This window comes from Oncorhynchus gorbuscha, linkage group LG21, assembly GCF_021184085.1.
Source record: "Oncorhynchus gorbuscha isolate QuinsamMale2020 ecotype Even-year linkage group LG21, OgorEven_v1.0, whole genome shotgun sequence".
Taxonomy (NCBI): domain Eukaryota; kingdom Metazoa; phylum Chordata; class Actinopteri; order Salmoniformes; family Salmonidae; genus Oncorhynchus; species Oncorhynchus gorbuscha.
Window position 1 is genome coordinate 26,449,097 of NC_060193.1, and position 23,138 is coordinate 26,472,234.

The following is a 23,138-nucleotide window of genomic DNA, read 5'->3' on the forward strand; positions in this document are numbered from 1 at the left end:
TAGGCCATGGTGGCGAAGTAATTACAATATAGCAATTAAACACTGGAATGGTAGATTGGCATAAGATGAAAGTGCAGGTAGAGATACTGGGGTGCAAAATAAATAAATACCAGTATGGGGATGAGGTAGGTAGATGGGCTGTTTACAGATGGGCTATGTACATGTGCAGTGATCTGTAAGCTGGTGCTTAAAGCTAGTGAGGGAGATGTGAGGTACCAAAGACAAAACAGGCAAGAGAGTCTGGTGACTTACAATGTATTGTATGTTTGTCAATCACAATGAAGTACTTGTGAATCACACTCCTCTGGATCCCCACAGCAAGCAGATCAGGTTGAAGACTTTCCATGGCGCTCTCCAGATGCTGGTCCCAGTCTGTGACACAAGAACTTCATTAGTTTGCTATTAAAATGAATCACGGTTCGCAAACAGTTTGTCAATTTAAATTACAGCTACATATGATCTTACAATTTGTCCATAATCTTAAAAGTAGATTAGGAATGGGGAGAGAACAGTCAACTGTAACCTCACCTTGATAAACTTCACAATGTGGTTACTGGTGTGTCTGGCTGATATTTCTCCAGGTCTCTTGTGGCCATGAGGTGACGGTGGTATAAGGTGGACAGGGACCAAAATGGAGGACATGTCACTGTCCCATCCTGAAAGTACAAATTTTCACAAGTTACATCATTCCATTTTGCTTTAAAAAATAATGCTCCCTTCCATTAGTACAATACTTTTATTCCAGCATACGATTTTCCACTTCTGTTGTGGATTCAGCATCTTGAACCAGGTCTTGCAGGTCGCCTGTCTGTGTGAGGCCACGGCTTTGGTCAATAACTTTCTGCTTGGAGAGAGTAGGCCACTTCTCCAGGAACATTGCAGAGGTTGAATCACTAAATTCTTGCTCAATCTGCAGACAAGATGGAATAAGTCAAGATAGAGAAGTAAACATTATGGTGTATCACTATCGTCATGTAATATCAGTACTAATCAGACTGTTGTAGAACAGAAAACAACTGTCCTGACAGTTAAGGCAAGGCAGTCTAAGATCCACATACCATTCCTGCTATGTCTTTGGATTGCTGTGAATATTTCAGAGGACTTCACTGGGTCATGAACCATCTTTTGGCGATGGGCGAACATCTGCTTCATCAGCTGTATGCTTCATCAGTGCAATGGCCTCACAACACAGGCTTTCTGTTGTTGGGCAGTTTCTCTGAAGGGATCGACAGCTTTTGGATGACCTGTAACGTGGTGAAACTTTTACAGATTACTGGGTTTGTCTGCTCTATACAAGTATACAATATTGTGTCATAAGATATAAAACAAGGCTCGGAAACTCTACAAGGATGGCCATGCATGCAGTTGTCACCAGATAAAGTAGGAATAGGGCAAAGTACAAGAGTCATGTCATTAATTGTCCAAAGCAGGGATGGAGAGTGAGCTTGAAGTAGGCTGCAGTGGGTTTGCTGGTCAATACATATACTGAACATGTAACCACAGTAATGGTGGCCAGTAAATCAATGAATAAAAATGTAATATTGACAAATTAAGCAGAAATTGTAGACCTTTAATGTCAGACACTTTCATTAAAATGAGTATGAAACATTTCAGTGTTGACTTTCTCTTTATCCCTGGTTGATGTACATTTCAGAGCCTCTTCAGTGTGGATGGGGTATAGCATACATTTTCAACAACAAAGACAGCACTTCCAGTTTGTGTTCTTCACTCTGAACTCTTGTCTTCAGTCCTAGGGACAGCACATTGAACCACTGTTGGCATGCAAAACATCAAATCTAAAACAAAGCGTAACACTGCATTGATATAATTTATAACGTATGACGAATTAGCCATCCATTGTGTTATCAAAAATTGTCTTACATGCCGTCACTGTTGTCAAAAGATTATAAACGTGTTAAATAAAGTTACTAACCCAGTCAGTCTTTGGGCCACATCCAGGTTCTTTATCGGTGACACACAAGGAGCAGGTGTTGGCTTTGTTGAACTCAAATCATAGGCATGAACTGAACATATGGCTGTCCCACACAACTACATACAAATTAAGAATTTACATTGACTTTGAATTCAAATGTCATTACATACCGGACATTTTTAGTATATCCTCAGCCATTTCGTTTCGGAGTTGCTCCATGTGCTTTTGTGAAGGCTCTATATCAATTTGGGAGGGGAAGTTCTATGCAACTTCCTTGGCCATCTACATTTACATTTACATTTAAGTCATTTAGCAGACGCTCTTATCCAGAGCGACTTACAAATTGGTGCATTCACCTTATGACATCCAGTGGAACAGCCACTTTACAATAGTGCATCTAAATATTTTAAGGGGGGGGGGGGGTGAGAAGGATTACTTTATCCTATCCTAAGTATTCCTTAAAGAGGTGGGGTTTCAGGTGTCTCCGGAAGGTGGTGATTGACTCCGCTGTCCTGGCGTCGTGAGGGAGTTTGTTCCACCATTGGGGAGCCAGAGCAGCGAACAGTTTTGACTGGGCTGAGCGGGAACTGTACTTCCTCAGTGGTAGGGAGACGAGCAGGCCAGAGGTGGATGAACGCAGTGCCCTTATTTGGGTGTAGGGCCTGATCAGAGCCTGGAGGTACTGAGGTGCCGTTCCCCTCACAGCTCCGTAGGCAAGCACCATGGTCTTGTAGCGGATGCGAGCTTCAACTGGAAGCCAGTGGAGAGAGCGGAGGAGCGGGGTGACGTGAGAGAACTTGGGAAGGTTGAACACTAGACGGGCTGCGGCGTTCTGGATGAGTTGTAGGGGTTTAATGGCACAGGCAGGGAGCCCAGCCAACAGCGAGTTGCAGTAATCCAGACGGGAGATGACAAGTGCCTGGATTAGGACCTGCGCCGCTTCCTGTGTGAGGCAAGGTCGTACTCTGCGGATGTTGTAGAGCATGAACCTACAGGAACGGGCCACCGCCTTGATGTTAGTTGAGAACGACAGGGTGTTGTCCAGGATCACGCCAAGGTTCTTAGCGCTCTGGGAGGAGGACACAATGGAGTTGTCAACCGTGATGGCGAGATCATGGAACGGGCAGTCCTTCCCCGGGAGGAAGAGCAGCTCCGTCTTGCCGAAGTTCAGCTTGAGATGGTGATCCGTCATCCACACTGATATGTCTGCTAGACATGCAGAGATGCGATTCGCCACCTGGTCATCAGAAGGGGGAAAGGAGAAGATTAATTGTGTGTCGTCTGCATAGCAATGATAGGAGAGACCATGTGAGGTTATGACAGAGCCAAGTGACTTGGTGTATAGCGAGAATAGGAGAGGGCCTAGAACAGAGCCCTGGGGGACACCAGTGGTGAGAGCGCGTGGTGAGGAGACAGATTCTCGCCACGCCACCTGGTAGGAGCGACCTGTCAGGTAGGACGCAATCCAAGCGTGGGCCACGCCAGAGATGCCCAACTCGGAGAGGGTGGAGAGAAGGATCTGATGGTTCACAGTATCGAAGGCAGCCGATAGGTCTAGAAGGATGAGAGCAGAGGAGAGAGAGTTAGCTTTAGCGGTGCGGAGCGCCTCCGTGATACAGAGAAGAGCAGTCTCAGTTGAATGACTAGTCTTGAAACCTGACTGATTTGGATCAAGAAGGTCATTCTGAGAGAGATAGCGGGAGAGCTGACCAAGGACGGCACGTTCAAGAGTTTTGGAGAGAAAAGAAAGAAGGGATACTGGTCTGTAGTTGTTAACATCGGAGGGATCGAGTGTAGGTTTTTTCAGAAGGGGTGCAACTCTCGCTCTCTTGAAGACGGAAGGGACGTAGCCAGCGGTCAGGGATAAGTTGATGAGCGAGGTGAGGTAAGGGAGAAGGTCTCCGGAAATGGTCTGGAGAAGAGAGGAGGGGATAGGGTCGAGCGGGCAGGTTGTTGGGCGGCCGGCCGTCACAAGACGCGAGATTTCATCTGGAGAGAGAGGGGAGAAAGAGGTCAGAGCACAGGGTAGGGCAGTGTGAGCAGAACCAGCAGTGTCGTTTGACTTAGCAAACGAGGATCGGATGTCGTCGACCTTCTTTTCAAAATGGTTGACGAAGTCATCTGCAGAGAGGGAGGAGGGGGGTAGGGGGAGGAGGATTCAGGAGAGAGGAGAAGGTGGCAAAGAGCTTCCTAGGGTTAGAGGCAGATGCTTGAAATTTAGAGTGGTAGAAAGTGGTTTTAGCAGCAGAGACAGAGGAGGAAAATGTAGAGAGGAGGGAGCGAAAGGATGCCAGGTCCGCAGGGAGGCGAGTTTTCCTCCATTTCCGCTCGGCTGCCCGGAGCCCTGTTCTGTGAGCTCGCAATGAGTCGTCAAGCCACGGAGCGGGAGGGGAGGACCGAGCCGGCCTGGAAGATAGGGGACATAGAGAGTCAAAGGATGCAGAAAGGGAGGAGAGGAGCGTTGAGGAGGCAGAATCAGAAGATAGGTTGGAGAAGGTTTGAGCAGAGGGAAGAGATGATAGGATGGAAGAGGAGAGAGTAGCGGGGGAGAGAGAGCGAAGGTTGGGACGGCGCGATACCATCCGAGTAGGGGCAGTGTGGGAAGTGTTGGATGAGAGCGAGAGGGAAAAGGATACAAGGTAGTGGTCGGAGACTTGGAGGGGAGTTGCAATGAGGTTAGTGGAAGAACAGCATCTAGTAAAGATGAGGTCGAGCGTATTGCCTGCCTTGTGAGTAGGGGGGGAAGGTGAGAGGGTGAGGTCAAAAGAGGAGAGGAGTGGAAAGAAGGAGGCAGAGAGGAATGAGTCAAAGGTAGATGTGGGGAGGTTAAAGTCGCCCAGAACTGTGAGAGGTGAGCCGTCCTCAGGAAAGGAGCTTATCAATGCATCAAGCTCATTGATGAACTCTCCGAGGGGACCTGGAGGGCGATAAATGATAAGGATGTTAAGCTTGAAAGGGCTGGTAACTGTGACAGCATGAAATTCAAAGGAGGCGATAGACAGATGGGTAAGGGGAGAAAGAGAGAATGACCACTTGGGAGAGATATCTATACCAAAAAATAAAATAGTTTTTGACCTAATTGTCACACAGCAGTTATATTTTCAATAATAAATGGTTAGCTATCAAACCTGCATTAAAGACCCCGCAGCTGAAGGTGTCCTGCTGCATGGTGAGTTTTCCCCTCCTTTCCACTTTGTCCACCCAGTCGTCTTTTCCATGGCAGGATTGTCTCATTTTGAAGTACTATTTTTATGTAAACATAATGAAATTCTGATTAGTTATAGGCAAATGAATACACAGGCCAAATTTGTATGCTGTTTTCCTTATCCTTATCACTATAATCTAGTAGAGGTAATTTCCTTTATGCCCCATGCTACACACAGCCTAGATTATAGGCACTGAACCATTTACAGGACAATAATACAAGTAGCATATAGGATCCAACCCTATCAGAGTGAATAAATGTAGAGCGTTTGTAGACTTTAAGAATAAAATAAAGTGAGTTTCATCAGTACATGATTAAAGTCATATCACAAAGATCACATGACGGTGCCCACCAAATCTATGACAACAGAGAATGAATTGTAAGCACCAAAGTGTGTTTGTCAAAATAATATCTGAAAATGTCAGTTGTTGAACATATTTCTATTTGCAACAGCAATGTGATTTCATTACATATTGGTCTCGATTAGACCCACAATGTCACAGTATCTGCAAAATATGAAACATTCTGTGAGCACAGTCTTTATGAGCTGTGGAGCATGCACCCTCAAATGTAATTTGAATGAACTACACATAGGTCCATGTATTGTTCAGATTGGTTTTTAAAATGTCCATTTAAAAAATATTCACCCACACATTTTGAAAGCCTGATGCAACATTATGTAACGGGCAATTTCCCGTTATATTTCCCGAATATATATAAATATTTTCCATTTGTATGTTCCTTAATTGGTGCAGCAAAACCTATCTGTGGTTAATTCTAAATGACACCAATGCTCACCTGACCTTTCATACTCAGGAAAGTCCATGAAAACACACTGTTCAGACCCCTTCAAAAGTGTTCCTACAATATGAGGGAGAACAAAAAATCTGAAAGCATGCAAGCAAAGCAGCATGCAGATGTAATTCATAAAGAATGTGTTGAATTCAAAACCACTGAGTGGTTTTGGATGTATAGTGCATTAGGAAAATATTCAGACCCCTTCACTTTCTACAACTTTTTGATACTTTACAGCCATGGATTAAATAATGTTTCTCAATCTACACACACACTACGCCATAATGAAAAGCAAAAACAGGTTTAGACATTTTTGCATATGTATTGAAGCTGAACCTTCAACCCAGTCTGAGGTCCTGAACAGGTTTTCATCAAGGATCTCTCAGTACTCCGTTCATCTTTCCCTTGATCCTGACTAGTCTCCCAGTCCCTGCCGCTGAAAAACATCCTCACAGCATGATGCTGCCACCACCATGCTTCACCGTGGGGATGGTGCCAGGTTTCCTCCAGATGTGACACTTGGCATTCATGCCAAAGAGTTCAATCTTGAACCTTCCAGAAGGACAACCATCTCCACAGAGGAACTCTGTCAGAGTGACCTGGTCACCTCCTTGACCAAGGCCTTTCTCTCCTGATTGCTCAGTTTGGACGGGCAGCCAGCTCTAGGACGAGTCTTGGTGGTTCCAAACGGCTTCCATTTAAGAATGATGGAGGCCACTGTGTTCTTGAGGACCTTCAATGCTGCAGAATTGTTTTTGTACCCTTCCCCAGATCTGTGCCTCGACACAATCCTGTCTCGGAGCTCTACAGACAATTCTTTCGGCCTCATGGCTTGGTTTTTACTCTGACGTGCACTGTCAACTGTGGGACCTTGTACAGACAGATGTGCCTTTCCAAATCATGTCAAATTAATTTAATCATATAATTTTCAAATAAATTGAATCAAAGTTCTAGAAACATCAAGGATGATCAACGGAAACAGGATGCACCTGAACTCAATTTCCAGTCTCATAGCAAAGGGCAGCAGGTAGCCTAGTGATTAGAGCATTGGACAAGTAACTGAAAGGTTGCAAGATCGAATCCCCGAACAGACAAGGTAAAAATCTGTCATTGTGCCCCTGAACAAGGCACTTAACCCACTGTTCCTAGGCTGTCAATGAAAATAAGTATTTTTCTAACTGACTTGCCTAGTTAAAGTTTTTTTTTTAAAAGGGTCTGAATACTGAAGTAAATAAGGTATATATTTTTTAAATAAATTTGCAAAAAATGTCAACCTGTTTTCGCTTTTTAAGGGCTTTTGTGTGTAGATTGAGGATTTGTTATTTAATCCATTTTAGAATAAGGCTGTAACATAACAATGCAGGACAAGTGAAGGGGTCTGAATACTTTCTGAATTCATGAGTAGAACAGACTCTTTTCCTTACCGACTTCGACAAACCTCAAATTGATACGACACTTGTTAAATGATAACTGGTTAGGCATGTGTAGTGGTCGGGAGTCAGGATGAGACATGCAGGCAGCTTTTCTCAGCCAGTCAATCATGAATCAGACTTTTTTTAAATGGATATATACAAAGAAATGTCAATCGAAAACGAAATGCAGCTAGTTTGCAGTCTTCCCAGCTTCCGTTTGAAGTGATTGTGTTAGCTGTGTTGTTGGCTAGCTCATCGGAGCACATTTTCTATGCCAGGTAAAATCACGCATCATTATCAAATATCACTAGAAAACCGCTCAAACAAATGCAAATGTGGCTACTTAGCTGTTATTCTGGCTGTAATGTTTGACCGTAAATTCGCCGTAGTTGGCTAGCTAGGAAGCAAGGGATAAGAACATTGCCAAACAGTATGGCAACAGAACATTTAGAACAAACGACATAGATACAGAACAGAGACTTAATGACTGGGTCCGTCTCTGGCAAACGTACCGATAGAATGAACGACCATCCGGCATGGGAAGCAACCCTAGATGTGTCAGGACTGTAATCTCATGGAAGGGTGAAATGGTATGAATGAATTCAAAAAAAAAAATTAAATAAAAATGTCAATCATTATTTGAATATTTTGGTAACCCTTGATAATGACATTAAAGCCCGTGTTTGGAGAATATATTGGCACGGTTTGCTGCCCCTCGACTTCGTCTCGGACGTAATAACACCGTGCCTATATATCCTCCAAACACCGGCTTCTCATGCATTCTAACATGGCATTGTTGAATACTAATTTCTGATTGGCTTGAAGGCAGTGGTGGAAAAAGTACTAAATTGCCATAATTGAGTTAAAGTAAAACAAAACAGACTGCACAATTTTTTTTTAGACAGATAGCAGGGGCACACCAACACTCAGACATAATTTACAAACTAAGCATTTGTTTAGTGAGTCTGCCAGATCAGATGCAGTAGTGATGACCAGGGATTGTTCTCATGGTAAGTGTGTGAATTGGACCGTTTTCCTGTCAAAATGTAACGAGTACTTTTGGGTGTTAGGGGAAATGTATGGAGTAAAAAGTACATTATTTTCTTTAAGAACGTATTAAAGTAAGTTGGCAGAAGCAGTAGTACTCAAGTAGTACTTTAAATTATGTTTTACTTAAATACTTTATACCACTGATTGAAGGGCATTCTAGAGCATTTCACGGTAGAATTCAATGACTATAGTTCATTCTTAAATGTTCCATGTTTGAGCTACTTTTGAAAGCAAAAAATTGAATTGAAAACATTAGCATTGTTGAATTTGATTTTGATATAAGCAAGCTTGGACTGATGGTTTAGTTAGCGAAACTAGCAAGTCTGTTTACCAAGGCAACTATTGTTGATATCTAGTCAATTTGATAGCTACTTCAGTGGATGTTGAAAACATTTCTACCAGTAAATTAACACATTTCTAGCGGTACATGTATTAAATTATAGCCATGGTATAAAAGGGATAATCAACTCGGGGCTCTATGCGTTCTCTGGAAAATAATGCAACTCCATGGAAGGAGGCTAGCGCGTCCTGGAACACACCTTCCACATTGTGCATTATTTTCCAGAGAACACACAGCCCCTCATTGATTATCCCCTACCTATTATTATTCAATATTTTGAAGTCTAAAAAAATGCTACCTATTCTATAATAACCCTTACGAAAAAAGATTGCAGAATAACTGGAGTTACCGTGCAGCATAACTGCTGTTCAATATTCTGCAATTACTGCATCCAAAATACCACAGCCAACTGCATTTACACTGCAGTTTTCAAAACGGCAATATTTTTTTGTATGGAAAAGTTTTACCCTAAGCGTACAGGAAAGGTTTATAATAATAATAATAATAATAATAATATAAATAATAGAATTGTCCAGTGTTCCTATACTCTAGTCGATGATCCCGCAGGTGAAGATGGATATGGAGGTCCTGGGCTGGCCTGGTTACACGTGGTCTGCGGTTGTGAGGCCGGACGGACGTACTGCCAAATTCTCTAAAACGACATTAGAGGCGGCTTATGGTAGAAGGATGAACATTCAATTCTCTGGCAACAGCTCTGGTGGACATTCCTGCAATCAGCATGCCAATTGCACACTCTCTCAACTTGAGACATCTGTGGAATTGTGTTGTGTGACAAAATAGCACATTTTAGTGTGGCCTTTTATTGTCCCAGCACAAGATGCACCTGTGTAATGATCATGCTGTTTAATCAGCTTCTTGAAATGCCAAACCTGTCAGGTGGATGGATTATCTTGGCACGGGAGAAATGCTCACTAACAGGAGATAAACAAATTTGAGAAAAATATGTTTTTTTGTGCGTGTGGAACATTTCTGGTATCTTTTATTTCTGCTCATGAAACATGGGACCAACACTTTACATGTTGCTTTTTATATTTTTGGTCAGTAATAATTTGTTCATAGCTATAACAGTATATGCCTCCTGTTTCAGCTGGTTCTTGAATTGTGGTGTGGAGTCTAACCCAGCTGGCTACAAAACCATCCAGCCCCACCTGGACAGAATCCATTCATGCACAACACGTAAAGGGGTAAGTAACCTGAAATACCAGTCTATTAATGGCAAGTCTGCTTTACCTATTTCTCATTGTAGATGGTTACAGTTGTTTTGTGTGTGATTGACTTATTCAGAGCAAAGACAGATATGTGGAGGCCTCAAATGATAACTTTATGGATCTGGTCCAAACTCTGCTAGAAGACTCAACAAAGAGGCAACATTTTTTTCAGGTGAGATAATATTTCACATCTAGATGTTACAAATCCCACCTTCTAAGGACTAGAACAGGGATGGGCAACTCGATTGTAATTTTTTTGTCAACTCAGTCCGGGTCTGAACTTACTGTTCAGATTTAAAATAGTAGAATACACAAGGTGCAATTTCGAAATTGGGTTGTTCATTAACAGATTTTCTCTTACGTCATTCACTGATAGACACTCAATTAGCCCATGTCAGTTAACATTTTTTTTAGTGGCCAGCTACCTAAACTTGGTAATAATGGTCCAATTACCAGCTGAGGGGCACCCATTGATTATGTTCGTCAGTCTCACCCAGATATCTTATTAAAAACTGCAAACATTTCTCTCCATCCTATGACAAAATGTGTTGAATTGCAGGAAATTAGTTATAAAATTGCTAAATATTCTCTCCGCCCCATGGCAAAATGTGTAAAATTGCACAAAATTAAATCTAAAATAAAGAAAAAAATGTCTCCCTGCTGTCAGAGGGTGGCTGCTAAAATGTTTTGCTCAAAATGTGGTTGTGGGGGTATGCACATGTGGGTACGCAGACTCGCAAGCAACTGCGGCCCCTGATGAGTTCAGATTTTTAGTTTCCCCCACCCCCAATAAAGCTGCCCATCCCTCGACTAGAATGACCCCAAGGCGAATATTGAATACGTTTAAATTACTACATGTGCCTTGGCTAAAACCACATGACTCTCCCTTCTACCTCTGTGTTAAAGGAGGTGTTCCCTGTACAGTACAGCGCTACAGATACTGGTGTGGCAGTTCTTTGACAGACTGGAGGAGATGATGCCAGTGCTCAGCTTTACACGGGTACTGACTCCATCTCCATCCTATTAGATCATCTAAAACATGTTGATGTTCATTTGTATACTTGACAACCTTCCATGAATGAATAAACATCGATAAGTGTCAACTGGGTAGGGGCTAGGGGTCATCTGGGATTGGACAGCACTTTTCTCTGTTCTGCAGACATACTTATTCTTCTCTTCCTCTCAGACAGCATCCATTCTCAACCTGACCCCTACTGACCTGGAAGAGTGTCAGCAGTCTTTCTCTGATCCTGAGCATCTGAAAACACTGCTGCAGCATCATAGAAATCTGGGGCACCTAAAAAAAGGTTAGGATCCCTCAGGTGATCTACTTGAACTTGTTAACCTCTGGGTGAAATACCTGTAGGGGATTCTCCTGAAAGAGAATGTGGAATTATTTGGATTCTCTCTCTTTTCAAGATCTTTATTTCTATGACTCTGATACCATCCTGTCCACGTTGTCCTGCCTTGCTCCCTCGCTGAAGTCTAAACCGACCAAAAGAGGCAGAGAAAAAGGCACGGTGACGAACAAGAGCGATGTGAGGAGAAAGGGAGAGAATGACAAGGCTCAAGGACTGAAAGAACAGGAGAGTGGAGAGGAGGGACAGCAATAAGTCAGTGGGGAGGAAGTATACGCCAATGAGGGAAGTGATGAGGGCGCTGAAAGACTGGAAGAGGCTGGGGAATCCTCTGGGAACTCTGGGCAGCAGAAACAGCCATCATTAGTAGGCATCAATGGTAAGGAAATTCAGGGCAGAATACATTGCATACACTGGCGAACTGAGTTGAAGTTTGAGTAGCAGAGCCTGGTTGTTAGTAGTGTTGTCAAGATACCAGCATTTTGACTTTGATACCAGGTTTATTGTCATGATAGTCAATACCAAAATGATGGGCAAAAAAATAAGGCATATATTAGCCAGTCACAGAATTGTACTTTATCTAGATAAACTCAGGTACTGCTTTGTTCAATCGTTGGGTATCTTTTGAGTTCAATATCATTACATTAGAATCTTTTTACGGTAGCATTTTTCAGAGACTCAATTTCTAACTACAGTACATAACAACATAATGGCAGTCATTTATTTGAATAATAAATCTCGATTTGATAATCTGAGTAAATCAAGATTTATCCTAGGCCTTTTCACAATACAGGTGAATGTATATTCAATAGGAGTGTGTGCATGCATTGAGTTATTGAGCCTGTTTTGACTGATTTCAGGGGGCTCCATTTGACAAACAATCTGTTCCCTTCCATTTGGGACTTATTTTATTGTACTGATCAACAACATTTGCATAGAAGTAGCTTATTTTATTAAAGTGCGCTCTGTCTCTTTAGCCAGTAATGACACATTCACGAGGCGGAGCCCTATTCACACAGTCAGTTTGCGGAGGCAATAGATAATATTTGGGAGAGACGTGATAGAGAGACCGAATAAGTAAATTAATGTTTTTTGGTGGCATTTAGCTTTTAAATCAGCCACATTTTGCATATTATCACAAAGGGTAGTGAATTGATGTTGGCTTCAGCTGTAAACTAGCAAGGAAAGTTAGCCTACAAAGCTGGAAGCTACCAGTATCATCTTGCATTATAAAGTGTTTTAGCCTGTATGGACATTGTTTTGAGAACCATAATTAACAGTTTCAACATTTCTGCATGTCGTGTCGCATTATTCAAGTGTGTTAACTTCTGTACAGAATGATAAGGGGGACATCGTCTGTGCTGATATACTTTTTTGTATTTATATTATTATTTCATTTTTTTTACTTTTTACCCCTTTTTACCCCTTTTTACCCCAATTGGTAGTTAGTCTTGTCCCATCGCTGCACCTCCCATACGGACTCGGGAGAGGCGACGGTCGAGAGCCATGCATCCTCCGAAACAAGACCTTGCCAAGCTGCACAGCTTCTTGACACACTGCTCGCGGCACCAATGTGTCGGAGGAAACACTGCAACTGGCGACACGAGTCAGTGTGCATGTGCCCGGCCCGCCACATGTAGTCGCTAGAGCTTGATGGGACAAGGACATCCCGGCCGGCCAAACCCTCCCCTAACCCGGACGACGCTGGGAAAATTGTGCGACGCCTCTAGCACTGCGATGCAGTTCCTTTGACCGCTGCGCCACTCGGGAGGCTCTTGCGCTGATAGACTTGATCCATGTGACACGTTTGACAGAAGTACCAAAAGTAACAAATTCTAATACCAAACAATATTTTCATGTTCTAGTATCGGAAAAGGTACAAAAGTTTTGGTATACCGTGCAACACTAGTTGTTAGTCGAACTTATTTTAAAGTAACTTTGTAAAAATGTATTTTAAAGTAACACTTAATTTTTCAGGAATTTCTTACTCCACTCCATAACTCCACTAGTTTAGATCAATTTAGATCAGATTCTATAATTGCACAACAGATTTCGGCATGGATAAAATACTAATCTTTATATTATTGCCTCATCGACCACTGACAACAATCTGCAATGGAACTTTGAACTCAGCAGCCCTTATTTCACCCTCCTGTGTTTTCTACCTGCAGGACAAGCTAAAGCCAAGCCCCCCCAGTCCCAGGGCTTTTCCTGCTCACAGTGCCAGTTCTCCAACAGGAGATGGCTCACCCTTCAGGAGCACATCAAGGAGAACCATCCAAAGGAGGACCGTGGGATCCTGGACTCTGGAGAAGCTGGAGCTGAGAACAACGTCCTGCCTGTCAGTGAGACAGAAAGCTCCTCGGCCAAGAAGACGAGGAAGAACAGGTACATCTGCTCCCAGTGTGGGAAGGGTCACAAATGTTCATATGAACTGAGACGACACGAAACCGTTCACTCTGAGGCGATGCCCTTCCGTTGTGACCAGTGTGAGAAGAGATACAAAACAAAGGTGGCTCTAAAACAACACCATCGAGTTCACACTGGAGAAAGGCCATATGTTTGCTCACATTGTGGCAGAGGCTTTAGGTCTGCGGAAACTTTACAATCACATGTACGCACCCACACCGGGGAGCGACCTTTTTGTCTGTTCTATATGTGGGAAGGGATTTATTCAACATGAAATACTGATAGGTCACCTCCGGTGGCATAGAGGGGAGCGGCCGTTCTCCTGCACACAGTGCGACAAGTGCTTCACGTCCCACAGCGACCTTAGCAGACACATGCGAATTCATACAGGAGAGAAATCTTAGCAGTGTAGAATGTGCGATAGGAGATAAACTGTCAGCGGCAACCTGAAAGTTTCAGTGTGTAATATCAGTACGGCCCACCATAAGTCACCAAGTGTGGCAAGAAGGAAAGAAAGAAATACAAAATTCCACCGCTCCTCGTTGGACAGGAATTGCAGTAACCACAGTGTATCCATGTTCTAAGAACACACATTATATTGTAACAACGTTATGTTTCCCATTTATAATGAGAATTGTTATTTCATAAGAACAAGTTATTACTTACTTCGTAATAACATCTTTCTCATAGTAGCAAGATAATTGGCTGTTTTGTAATACTGAGTCATTTAATGACAGCGTAATTGGATTTTTCTTGTAATATTGATGTCATTGGTTACTTTGTTTCTCTAGGTGGTATCTTTTCAACACTGTATATTAGGTAATCACACAAACATATTCACTGTATCCTCCCCACTAACAGTCACTGAAATGAAAGCTAGGCTGTTAGTCAGGGAGGATCAATTGTTTTTTAAAACAGATTTATACAGTTTGTGTAATTAGACAAGGCAATATACTAAATTTGCAGTGTGGCCTCTGGACCTCAGTGAAGACAGAATGTGGCCCCCGAACAAGATGAGTTTGAGTTCTGTACAGGACTACGATAGTGATGCTCGGTTTTGTTCTAGAGTTTATGACTATGGTAAGGTCCTTGACTAAACCACCTTATCATATCTTGTCTCATCAAATCAACAGGTACATCTGCTCCCAGTGTGGGAAAGGGTTCAGAAACCTCTGTGACCTGAGACGACATGAAAGCGTTCACTCTGAAGCCAGGCCGTTCCATTGTGACCAGTGTGAGAAGAGATACAAAACGAAGGGATGTCTAAAACAGCACCAGAAAGTTCACCAGGCAAATCGCATTGAAGAAAGGACATACGTTTGCTCACATTGTGGCAGGGGCATTAAGAAAACCGAAATCTTAAAGTCACATGAACGCACTCACACCGGGGAGCGACCTTATGTCTGTTCTATCTGTGGGAAGGGATTTATACAGTCCAATGGCCTGACGCAACACCTCCGGATGCACAGAGGGGAGAAACCGTTCTTATGTAGCGTTTGTGGAATAACCTTAAGCACCTCAGGTCAGTTGAGGGTACACATGAGAACACACACAGGTGAGCAACCCTACAGCTGTCAACTTTGTGGGAGGAGGTTCAAACAACCTGAAAGTCTCACAGTGCATCTGCTGAGTCAGACAGGCGAGCGGCCGTACCCCTGCACACTGTGTGACAAACGTTTTGCATCCAGCAGCTGCGTTAAAAAACACATGAGAACTCATACAGGGGAGAAACCTTATCGGTGTATAAGGTGTGGTAAGAGATTCACTGAAAGCGGCAACCTTAAAATACACCAGCGGGTTCATCGAGAAAAAGTCTAGGTTGTCCGAAAGTTCTTGAGGGACGTTGTGCTCTGTACAGCAGGGTTCCCCGACTGGTGACCCGCGGACCGAATTTAGATTTTCATTGTTGGACATAAGACTGTAAAAACACCAGGAAATCATCTATTGGTTTTCATTTCTGAAATATATTCCCAAGTACTGCCACGCATAATAGACAGACATATTTGATTGTATAGAAATAATAATAATTGATTGGATTTATATAGCACTTTTCTGCTAACTGAGGTACTCAAAGTACTTTACATAGTAGGCGGAAACTCACCTCATTGACTATCAATGTGCAGCACCCACCTCAGTGATGCACAGTGACCATTTTTATGCCAAAACTCTACCCCACACATCAGCTATCAGGTGGAGAGGTGAGTAGTGATATATTCCATTTAGGAATGAGGGGGATGATTCAGTGGCCATGATGGAATGTGGTCAACATCCACTGTGGTCAACATCCATACTCTTACAATAAGCACCATGGGATTTTGAAAGACCACGGAGAGTCACGACACCCATTTTAACGTGCCATAAAAAGAAGGCACCCTTCACAGGACAATGTTCCCAAATGTAATCAAGATTTGACATTTTTGTTTTAGTTAAATATCTGTTTGGGCGTCTTGCGGTCATTTTGCAGTATAAAACCATTTTATTATGTTCCGGCCCACGACCATCCGCTCCAGAAAGAAATTGGCCCGCGGCTGAATCTAATTGATGATCTCTGCATGACACATTATGACGGCTGTCATAATTGTTGAGGATTCCTAGAAAGGTTTTTGTATAGATTTTGTGTATATGACTATTCCTCTTGTTAATAAAGAAGGCATTATTATGAGCAGCAATGGGGCAGAACACTTTGTCTCTATTTACTTATTAAAGAACTGCTAATTAGAACATACAACCACACACTAGTTACATTTACTCCTAATTCACCTGCAACTATGAGAAATAACATTCTTATTCTGGAGGCCTCAGTCTATATCCCACTACCATTACATTATATTCTGTATAGGAAACCAGTTACAATGTTTATTTAAATGCTCACTCGCCTTCCATGAAAATACCCTAGGAAAGTGACCGCCTTGTAGTTTAACTTTTTGAATATTTTCAAGTGCAAAATCTACAAAAATTAAAACCCAATCAAACATGTTCATAAAAGGCATCGAGCAGTAGTAAATTAATCCACAAACACCAATTTTATTATATCTTAAATGACCGCATTATGAATTTTATAATGAATCCGATTCAAAACTGGATATGTAAGTAGGAGAGGCGGTCACTTAGCGAATGCAAAAATGTTTAATCCACAACAGAACAGACAGTTGAAATACATGAGTATTTACATATTCTATTTCAAATTTAAAATACACTGGCCAAATGAATCAATGTCTACCAATGGTATTTGAAAGTATTTTTAAAAGAAAATACTATTTTCAATAACTAACCATTATATCAGACATACGTGCTATTTAGCTGACAATGAAGGTTATTGGTGGGCAATGGGAGCTGATAGAGGTTTGTTGGTGCTGATCTCATCTGATATTTCATCATCCTCAACTGAAGAGAGGTCTGACAAGGTAGAGTCTGGTACCTGTAAATGGAAAACGCAACTAAGCACAAGAACCTGCCTTACTTTATGACCTTTGGACTACTAGGTATTGATACAGGGGGAGGGTTACATCATTGCCAAACCTAGTCCTGGAAAACCATACAACTACAGTTTAGTTAGTTGAACCACTCACAGACAAACATCATATCCAAGCTATCTCAATTTATTACAGACACTGAATTCACTGAAGCCCGAAGATGCATTTCGACAATGTATAAAACATCCAATTCCATTCCCGAATGCTTTCACACTGGTTGGTCATTTTCAAGGCAGCAAGACAACACACAGATGACATATTAACTTATTTATTAGAATTGTACAAAGATGGCAGCATACAAGGTAAGGTGTTAACATCTACGTATCTACTATAATGGCAGGTTATGGTTACAACAGGATATAATGTGATGTCAAAAACAACAGTAGCATCAAAAGCAATGTCCTGCATAAGGAAATGCATATGGAAATTAAGCTAGATTATTGAGCACACACAGAGCAACATTCACAAACACTTGGTCAACATTTATTCATCAACATGCTGAATAAATGCAAGCTCATTAGTGTGACTTAAGGATATTTGATGGAGGAATAATATGGGATAGAAAGTCGTTAAACAGGCAGCTAGTTATCCCATTGATTTCATCTCCACCTCTGCGGGGGCTGGTGTCTTCTGAGACTGGGAGGATGTGGCGGTGGGGGGTGGTGCCAGCCGGGGGTAAAAGGGACCTACCAGCCAGTTTAGGGATGTGTTGTTCACCAGATAGTCCATGACGCCATCCAGCGACTCCTTCATCTTGCCCAGCTGGACCTTGCTGCTGGCTAGCACGCCGTCCGACAGGTCCCCAAACTCCGCCGCTTTGCTGAAGCTGGAGTAGACCTGGGAGGCGGAGTGACTGAGGAACAGCGCCTCCTTCTGGATGTTCTGGGGAAGGCCCTGCAGGCCAGACACCAGCACCTGGCATGTTGTCTGCAGCTGCTGGGTGAGGGAGCGTGCTATGGCCAGGGTCCTTGACTCTATATTCTGGGGGATAAATGATGAAGACCATTTAATTCACCTGTATCTTCACATAAAATGAAGTAGCTTTTTCCTCAAGGAGTAGTCAAATAAAATAACTTAAATATGCAATTTAGACGCAAAACTGCAAGAGATGGTCCATGTACAATATGATGTGGCTAAAATGGTATTCTATGATGAGTGCTCTTAAGTATGGTCATTACCTCAGCCTCATTGCCATCGGCTTCCTCATTAGACTTCCACTCAATCAGGGAGCTCAGTTTCCCTTTCACCTTCTGGTTAGCTCCGTCAATATTCTTTCTGGCGTATTCAATCTAAAAGGGTTGAAAAAGAAATGATAGACTTCACAACGAACATCTCATTCCCACATAATTTAAATTAATCCAGTGCAAGGGAACCTCATCAGATCTTATTACATCTCATGAAAGACAGTTAAAATAATTTCCATTTACTCCTTCTGCAGAATTTACACATTCTATGGAGAAGAAAGTGTTCCATTTCCACTTCTATCATTTGATGTCAACACTCACCAGGTCTACAGTGTGGCTGAGTTGTGAGATGGACTCCTGGCTGCGCTGCTTGGCGTCTTTGACCTGGGCCAGAGCCTTGTGGTACGCCCTCTTACGCAGCTTGGTAGACAGAGAGCCCAGACGGACATAGTAGCTAGGTGCATCCTTCGCCACGTCGAATCCTTCGACCATTTTAGCCTCGATTTCTGTCAAGGTGAAAAGAGGAACATGAAACTAAAGCGGCAATCAGGAGTTGAAACAATAAAGGGGAATTAGGACTAGAGAAATGTAACCACTCTCATATTCAAAGACAGCTATGGATGCAAGGACTGGCCATCCATGGTATCAAAATTATAGTTTTAACCATGTTTTCGGGCTATACAGTGATTGTTTACATGTTGTTTACAAACATTGGATTAGTAGAAACTTATACTTTGGGTTCTGATGGGGTACGACAGTTGAACTAAGCTCATGAGGCATTTAAAAATTATATTCATCAAGAATCAATGGTTGCATATCGTTAATTTATAAGTCAGAAAATGGATGTAGCTGTCACACCCTGGCCATATAGAGGCTTTTATTCTCTATTTTGGGTAGGCCAGGGTGTGACTATGGTGGGCATTCTAGTTTCTTTAATTCTATGTTCTTTATTGTTTCTGGCCGAGTGTGGTTCCCAATCAGAGGCAGCTGTCTATCGTTGTCTCTGATTGGAGATCATACTTAGGCAGCCCTTTCCCTCCTTCTGTGTGGGATCTTGTTCTTTGTTTGTGTGCAGGTAGTTTGCACAATGAAGCTGTTTGGTGGTTGTAGTCTTTATTGTTTTGTCTTTTCTAAAAGTTTCACTTCTTTAATAAATTATGTGGAACTCAAAGAACGCTGTGCCTTGGTCTCATCCTCCCGACGACAGCCGTGACAGTAGCAACTGCTGATTGTCCCTTTAAGCATTAGTTTGAGCGTTTTGTGTAAAACAAAATATCAAGTTATTGTAATCATTGTAAATGTAATGTAAACGTTTGCTGACATTGTATGGGTTTAAGTGAGCAAGCTTAGTGAATCTAATCACACATAGTATTATGAGTAAATTAGTAGTTGACTTCCTAACCTTGAGTTTATTGACAACATATATGTTTTAGAAGTGTTGTAGGAAACATTGTGTACAGGATTATTCCTCTTTATTCGTCACTGTACTGTAAACCAAAATGATTTAGCCCAAAACAACCAGAAATGTTCTCTTTTGGTCATTAGAAAAAATGGGCCATGTCTGAATAATCTTAGTTTCTGAGAATCTCAAGCTGCCTTTTCTCTGGAATGTTGATGAAGATCAACAGCATAGCTAAACAGTATCAATGACTAATCGTAATGCTCTTTGGTTTTGTTGCTAGCCCCAGTCCAATTATTCAGTCATCACTGAGAATCCATTGTAAGAGACTGTTAGGTTATATAAGCCTAGCTCTCACTCACCCAACTCGTCCTCAGTGCAAGGCAGGTACTGGTCCACCAGGCTCTCGGAGGTGGTGAGTGCCGTGTCCATTCCGCTGCTGACCATCTGGGCCACACGGCTCTCCATCACCGTATTCATACTGCCGCTGACCGCAGCCCGGGTCATCTGCATACCATCCTGGACGGCAGCACGAGTCATCTCCACGCCGTCCTGCACGGCACCCCTGGTCCGGTCCACTGCATTGGTCAAGGTATGGGACACACTGTCCTTGGCCCCTGTGACGGTGTTGGACATCACGTCTTTGGCACCGGTCACTGCATACTTGGCGTTGGCGACAATCTAGACAGGAAGAATGGGATAGGGAGGAAAAATGTTGTTTTTCATTTAACCAGGAAAGTCACATTGAGATTGAACTTCATTTTTCAAATGAGTGAGTCCTGGCCTTTAGATGACCACTGACTGACTAGACACTTGCTTATAACAGAGGGAGAGCCCGGTCCAAATAGATGATATGTCACTGATTTTGACACACACAGGTTATGAGTCATTGCTCCTCCCTCTATGGTTGGCCAACCTGACTGGCATCCGCTTGATTCATTGTGAAATGCGGTGTTGCGTTGTGTCATTCAGTACCAAGTAATAACTGGGGAGTGAGAGTCATATACCTGCTCAGAAGGCTGGTGCAGGATTGGCAAGGTCTTCTCAATCTTATCCAGACCTTTGCAGGCCAAGTCATTGGCCATGGAAACTGGTGGCAGAAAAAGAGGGCATAACATTATAAGCAAAATATATCACATTCAAGTTTGGGAATGGAGAGTCACAAATTGTAGCACTACAGAAGAATACTAAAAAAGTGTTACTGGTTCAAGACAAGACCAAAGATGTGATTACTAGGTAAAAGGTTATGTTGTTGAGCAACAGCTCATAGATGACTGGACGGACTTTCTGGTCCTTACACAATTAGGAAGTGTAACTCAATATTTCTTTCCACGATCTAATGCTGAGCGATTAACCAATATTTCAGGGATTTTCGGTTATTAAACAACTAATTGACCGATGTTGGTTCAATTACTTGAATTCCATTTACTTCGGGGGTTTTGTGAGCCCAACGCGCCGTTTCACTAGAGAAAATTCTAATCATTCACGAGAGAAATAAACTCAATAACTATGTGGGTCGCTGGGCTAAAGCGAGTTGTAGTTTTCATTAAGCTAATATTCAACCTATTTCAATGCAGAAACGTGGTAATTAACGTCAATAACCATAATCCATTGCGCCATTTTTGTCCGGCTCAGGCATAGATGGATACACTTTTAAGCCTAATACGTTAGGTTAGATACAAACACCGCATAGACCGCAAGAGATAGAGACAGTTCGTGATAGTATGCCTTATCTTTGAAGAAACAGTACAATTATTTTGTTAGACAGTTCTGCAGCTAGCCTAGCTAAATTGGGTTGCTGAGAAATATAATAAAATATTTTTAAAGTTTTGGTTTTTGAAAAAGGTACACTAGTCGTGTATATCGGACCGATATAGGCTTCTCGGCACCGCGCATTGAAATTGCAATTAAAAAGCTACAAAGTAACTGTAATGTTTAAAAAATATTATCGAAACCGAAAAGCCCTGCCTATTTGTTTATAATCGAAATCAAACTGACCTAGAAAAGCACAGTATTTTTTTGTAATAAGCATATGTTTAAAGCCTTATACTAGACATTCCATTCTGGCAAAGCGCTTGCTTTTCCATTTTCAGCTCTCCAGATTTGACCACCACATAGGAAATTCATCAAATAGATTAAACTCAATATGTAGGTCCACATTAGTGAAAATATACCAGGTGGCTATAGATTTGGAGATGGCTACAGATTCTTACTTTGTGGCTCCAGCTTGCCGATGATGGGTGCTGCACCGGTGAGCGCTGCAGTGGTGAGGTTCCTAACCCCCTGCTCGGCCACCTCACACATAGACTTGAGGTAGGGGTGGTTATCCTTGGTGGTGCAGTAGGCACTGGACACCATGTCATAGGTGGAGCTCACCAATGGGAGGCTGGTCACCCTCTCAACCACATTCTGGCAAGAAATTGAGTTGAAAATGGATGTTAGAACACTGCGTGTTACAATATCTCAAGAGTAATGTCAGCAATGACACAAGTAGAAACCCTAAGTATGCTATAGGCTTCTGAATGTATAGATTTTCCTTCAGATTTAAAATGAGCAACCTAACCCACTTGGGGTCCAACGGATCAATGCCTAGCAGCTCCTGACTAAAGTTGGCTACTGTAATATAAAACTTTAACTTGCTATCCTTTATCATAACATTGGACCCGTAAACACACAAAAATAAAGACAAACCTAGAACCAAGCCAATTGAATGTCAACTATCTGAGGAGTTGTAGCCTATCATTTTCTGTATATGCACTTATGTCCTGTTTCATTATCAGCTGGCATACACTACTTTGATCCGTTTCACTCCACAAAAGAGACATACCTGGTTATTGACGACTTCAACGACTTCCATGTCTGCAAACCTAAACAAGAGAAGACATTAAGACGTTATGGACATTTCATTTCTTTCAACAACGCAAAACGTTATTTTCTGCTACATTGCTTTGATAAACTCACAAGGAAAAAATACGATTTAATATTTCTACATCATTATGTCTACTCAATTATCAACCCAAACAACATCAGGGAAAGTGATATTGATTGATACAGTGTAGCAGCAAACGTTACTGTATGCTGTCAAATTCGAAAGAGGAACTCGCGTTCAGACAAATATCCACCAAATTGGTTGATCATGAAATCAAATAAACACAAAAGTATGATAATAATAGAATTGAACAAGGTTACCTACCACGTTCGTTGGTTAATTTTGGTGAATGATGATGATCCCAGCAGTGTAATGTCTAACTTACTCCGTTTCAGGTTTGATTTGATTGTGAACTAACAACGTCCCATTTATAGTATCTGCTTCTCGCGAGATATTGCTAATAACTTAACGTAACCGCCTCA

At 42.2% G+C, this 23,138-nt stretch overlaps 2 protein-coding genes across 4 annotated transcripts in view; one reads left to right on the plus strand and one right to left on the minus strand.

The window, feature by feature from the left end:
- The window catches only part of LOC124007950 (endothelial zinc finger protein induced by tumor necrosis factor alpha-like), a 64,899-nt gene extending 48,512 nt beyond the window's left edge, over nt 1–16,387 (plus strand). Inside the window, exons 6-8 of one of the 3 annotated variants that reach the window (XR_006834041.1) lie at nt 11,151–11,271; nt 11,384–11,701; nt 14,865–14,989. Coding sequence is in view for 1 of the 3 variants with exons in the window: in XM_046318849.1 (XP_046174805.1) it covers nt 11,151–11,271; nt 13,494–13,710; nt 14,865–15,549 (1,023 nt within the window). In the remaining 2 variants the exon portion in view is untranslated. Of the gene's footprint in view, nt 1–11,150; nt 11,272–11,383; nt 11,702–13,493; nt 13,711–14,864 lie in introns of those variants that run through there. The other 2 variants (XR_006834040.1, XM_046318849.1) reach the window with 2 other exon arrangements.
- Nucleotides 16,388–17,458: 1,071 nt separating this feature from the next.
- On the minus strand, nt 17,459–23,100 carry LOC124008757 (perilipin-2-like). The gene is made up of 8 exons (XM_046320286.1): nt 22,981–23,100; nt 22,615–22,654; nt 22,001–22,196; nt 20,795–20,877; nt 20,150–20,468; nt 18,710–18,894; nt 18,383–18,493; nt 17,459–18,185 (listed from the first exon to the last, which is right to left on the minus strand). The coding sequence occupies exons 2-8, from the start codon at nt 22,642–22,644 to the stop codon at nt 17,790–17,792; spliced, it is 1,320 nt and encodes a 439-aa protein (XP_046176242.1). The 5' UTR covers nt 22,645–22,654; nt 22,981–23,100; the 3' UTR covers nt 17,459–17,789.
- Between the last annotated feature and the right edge of the window lie 38 nt (nt 23,101–23,138).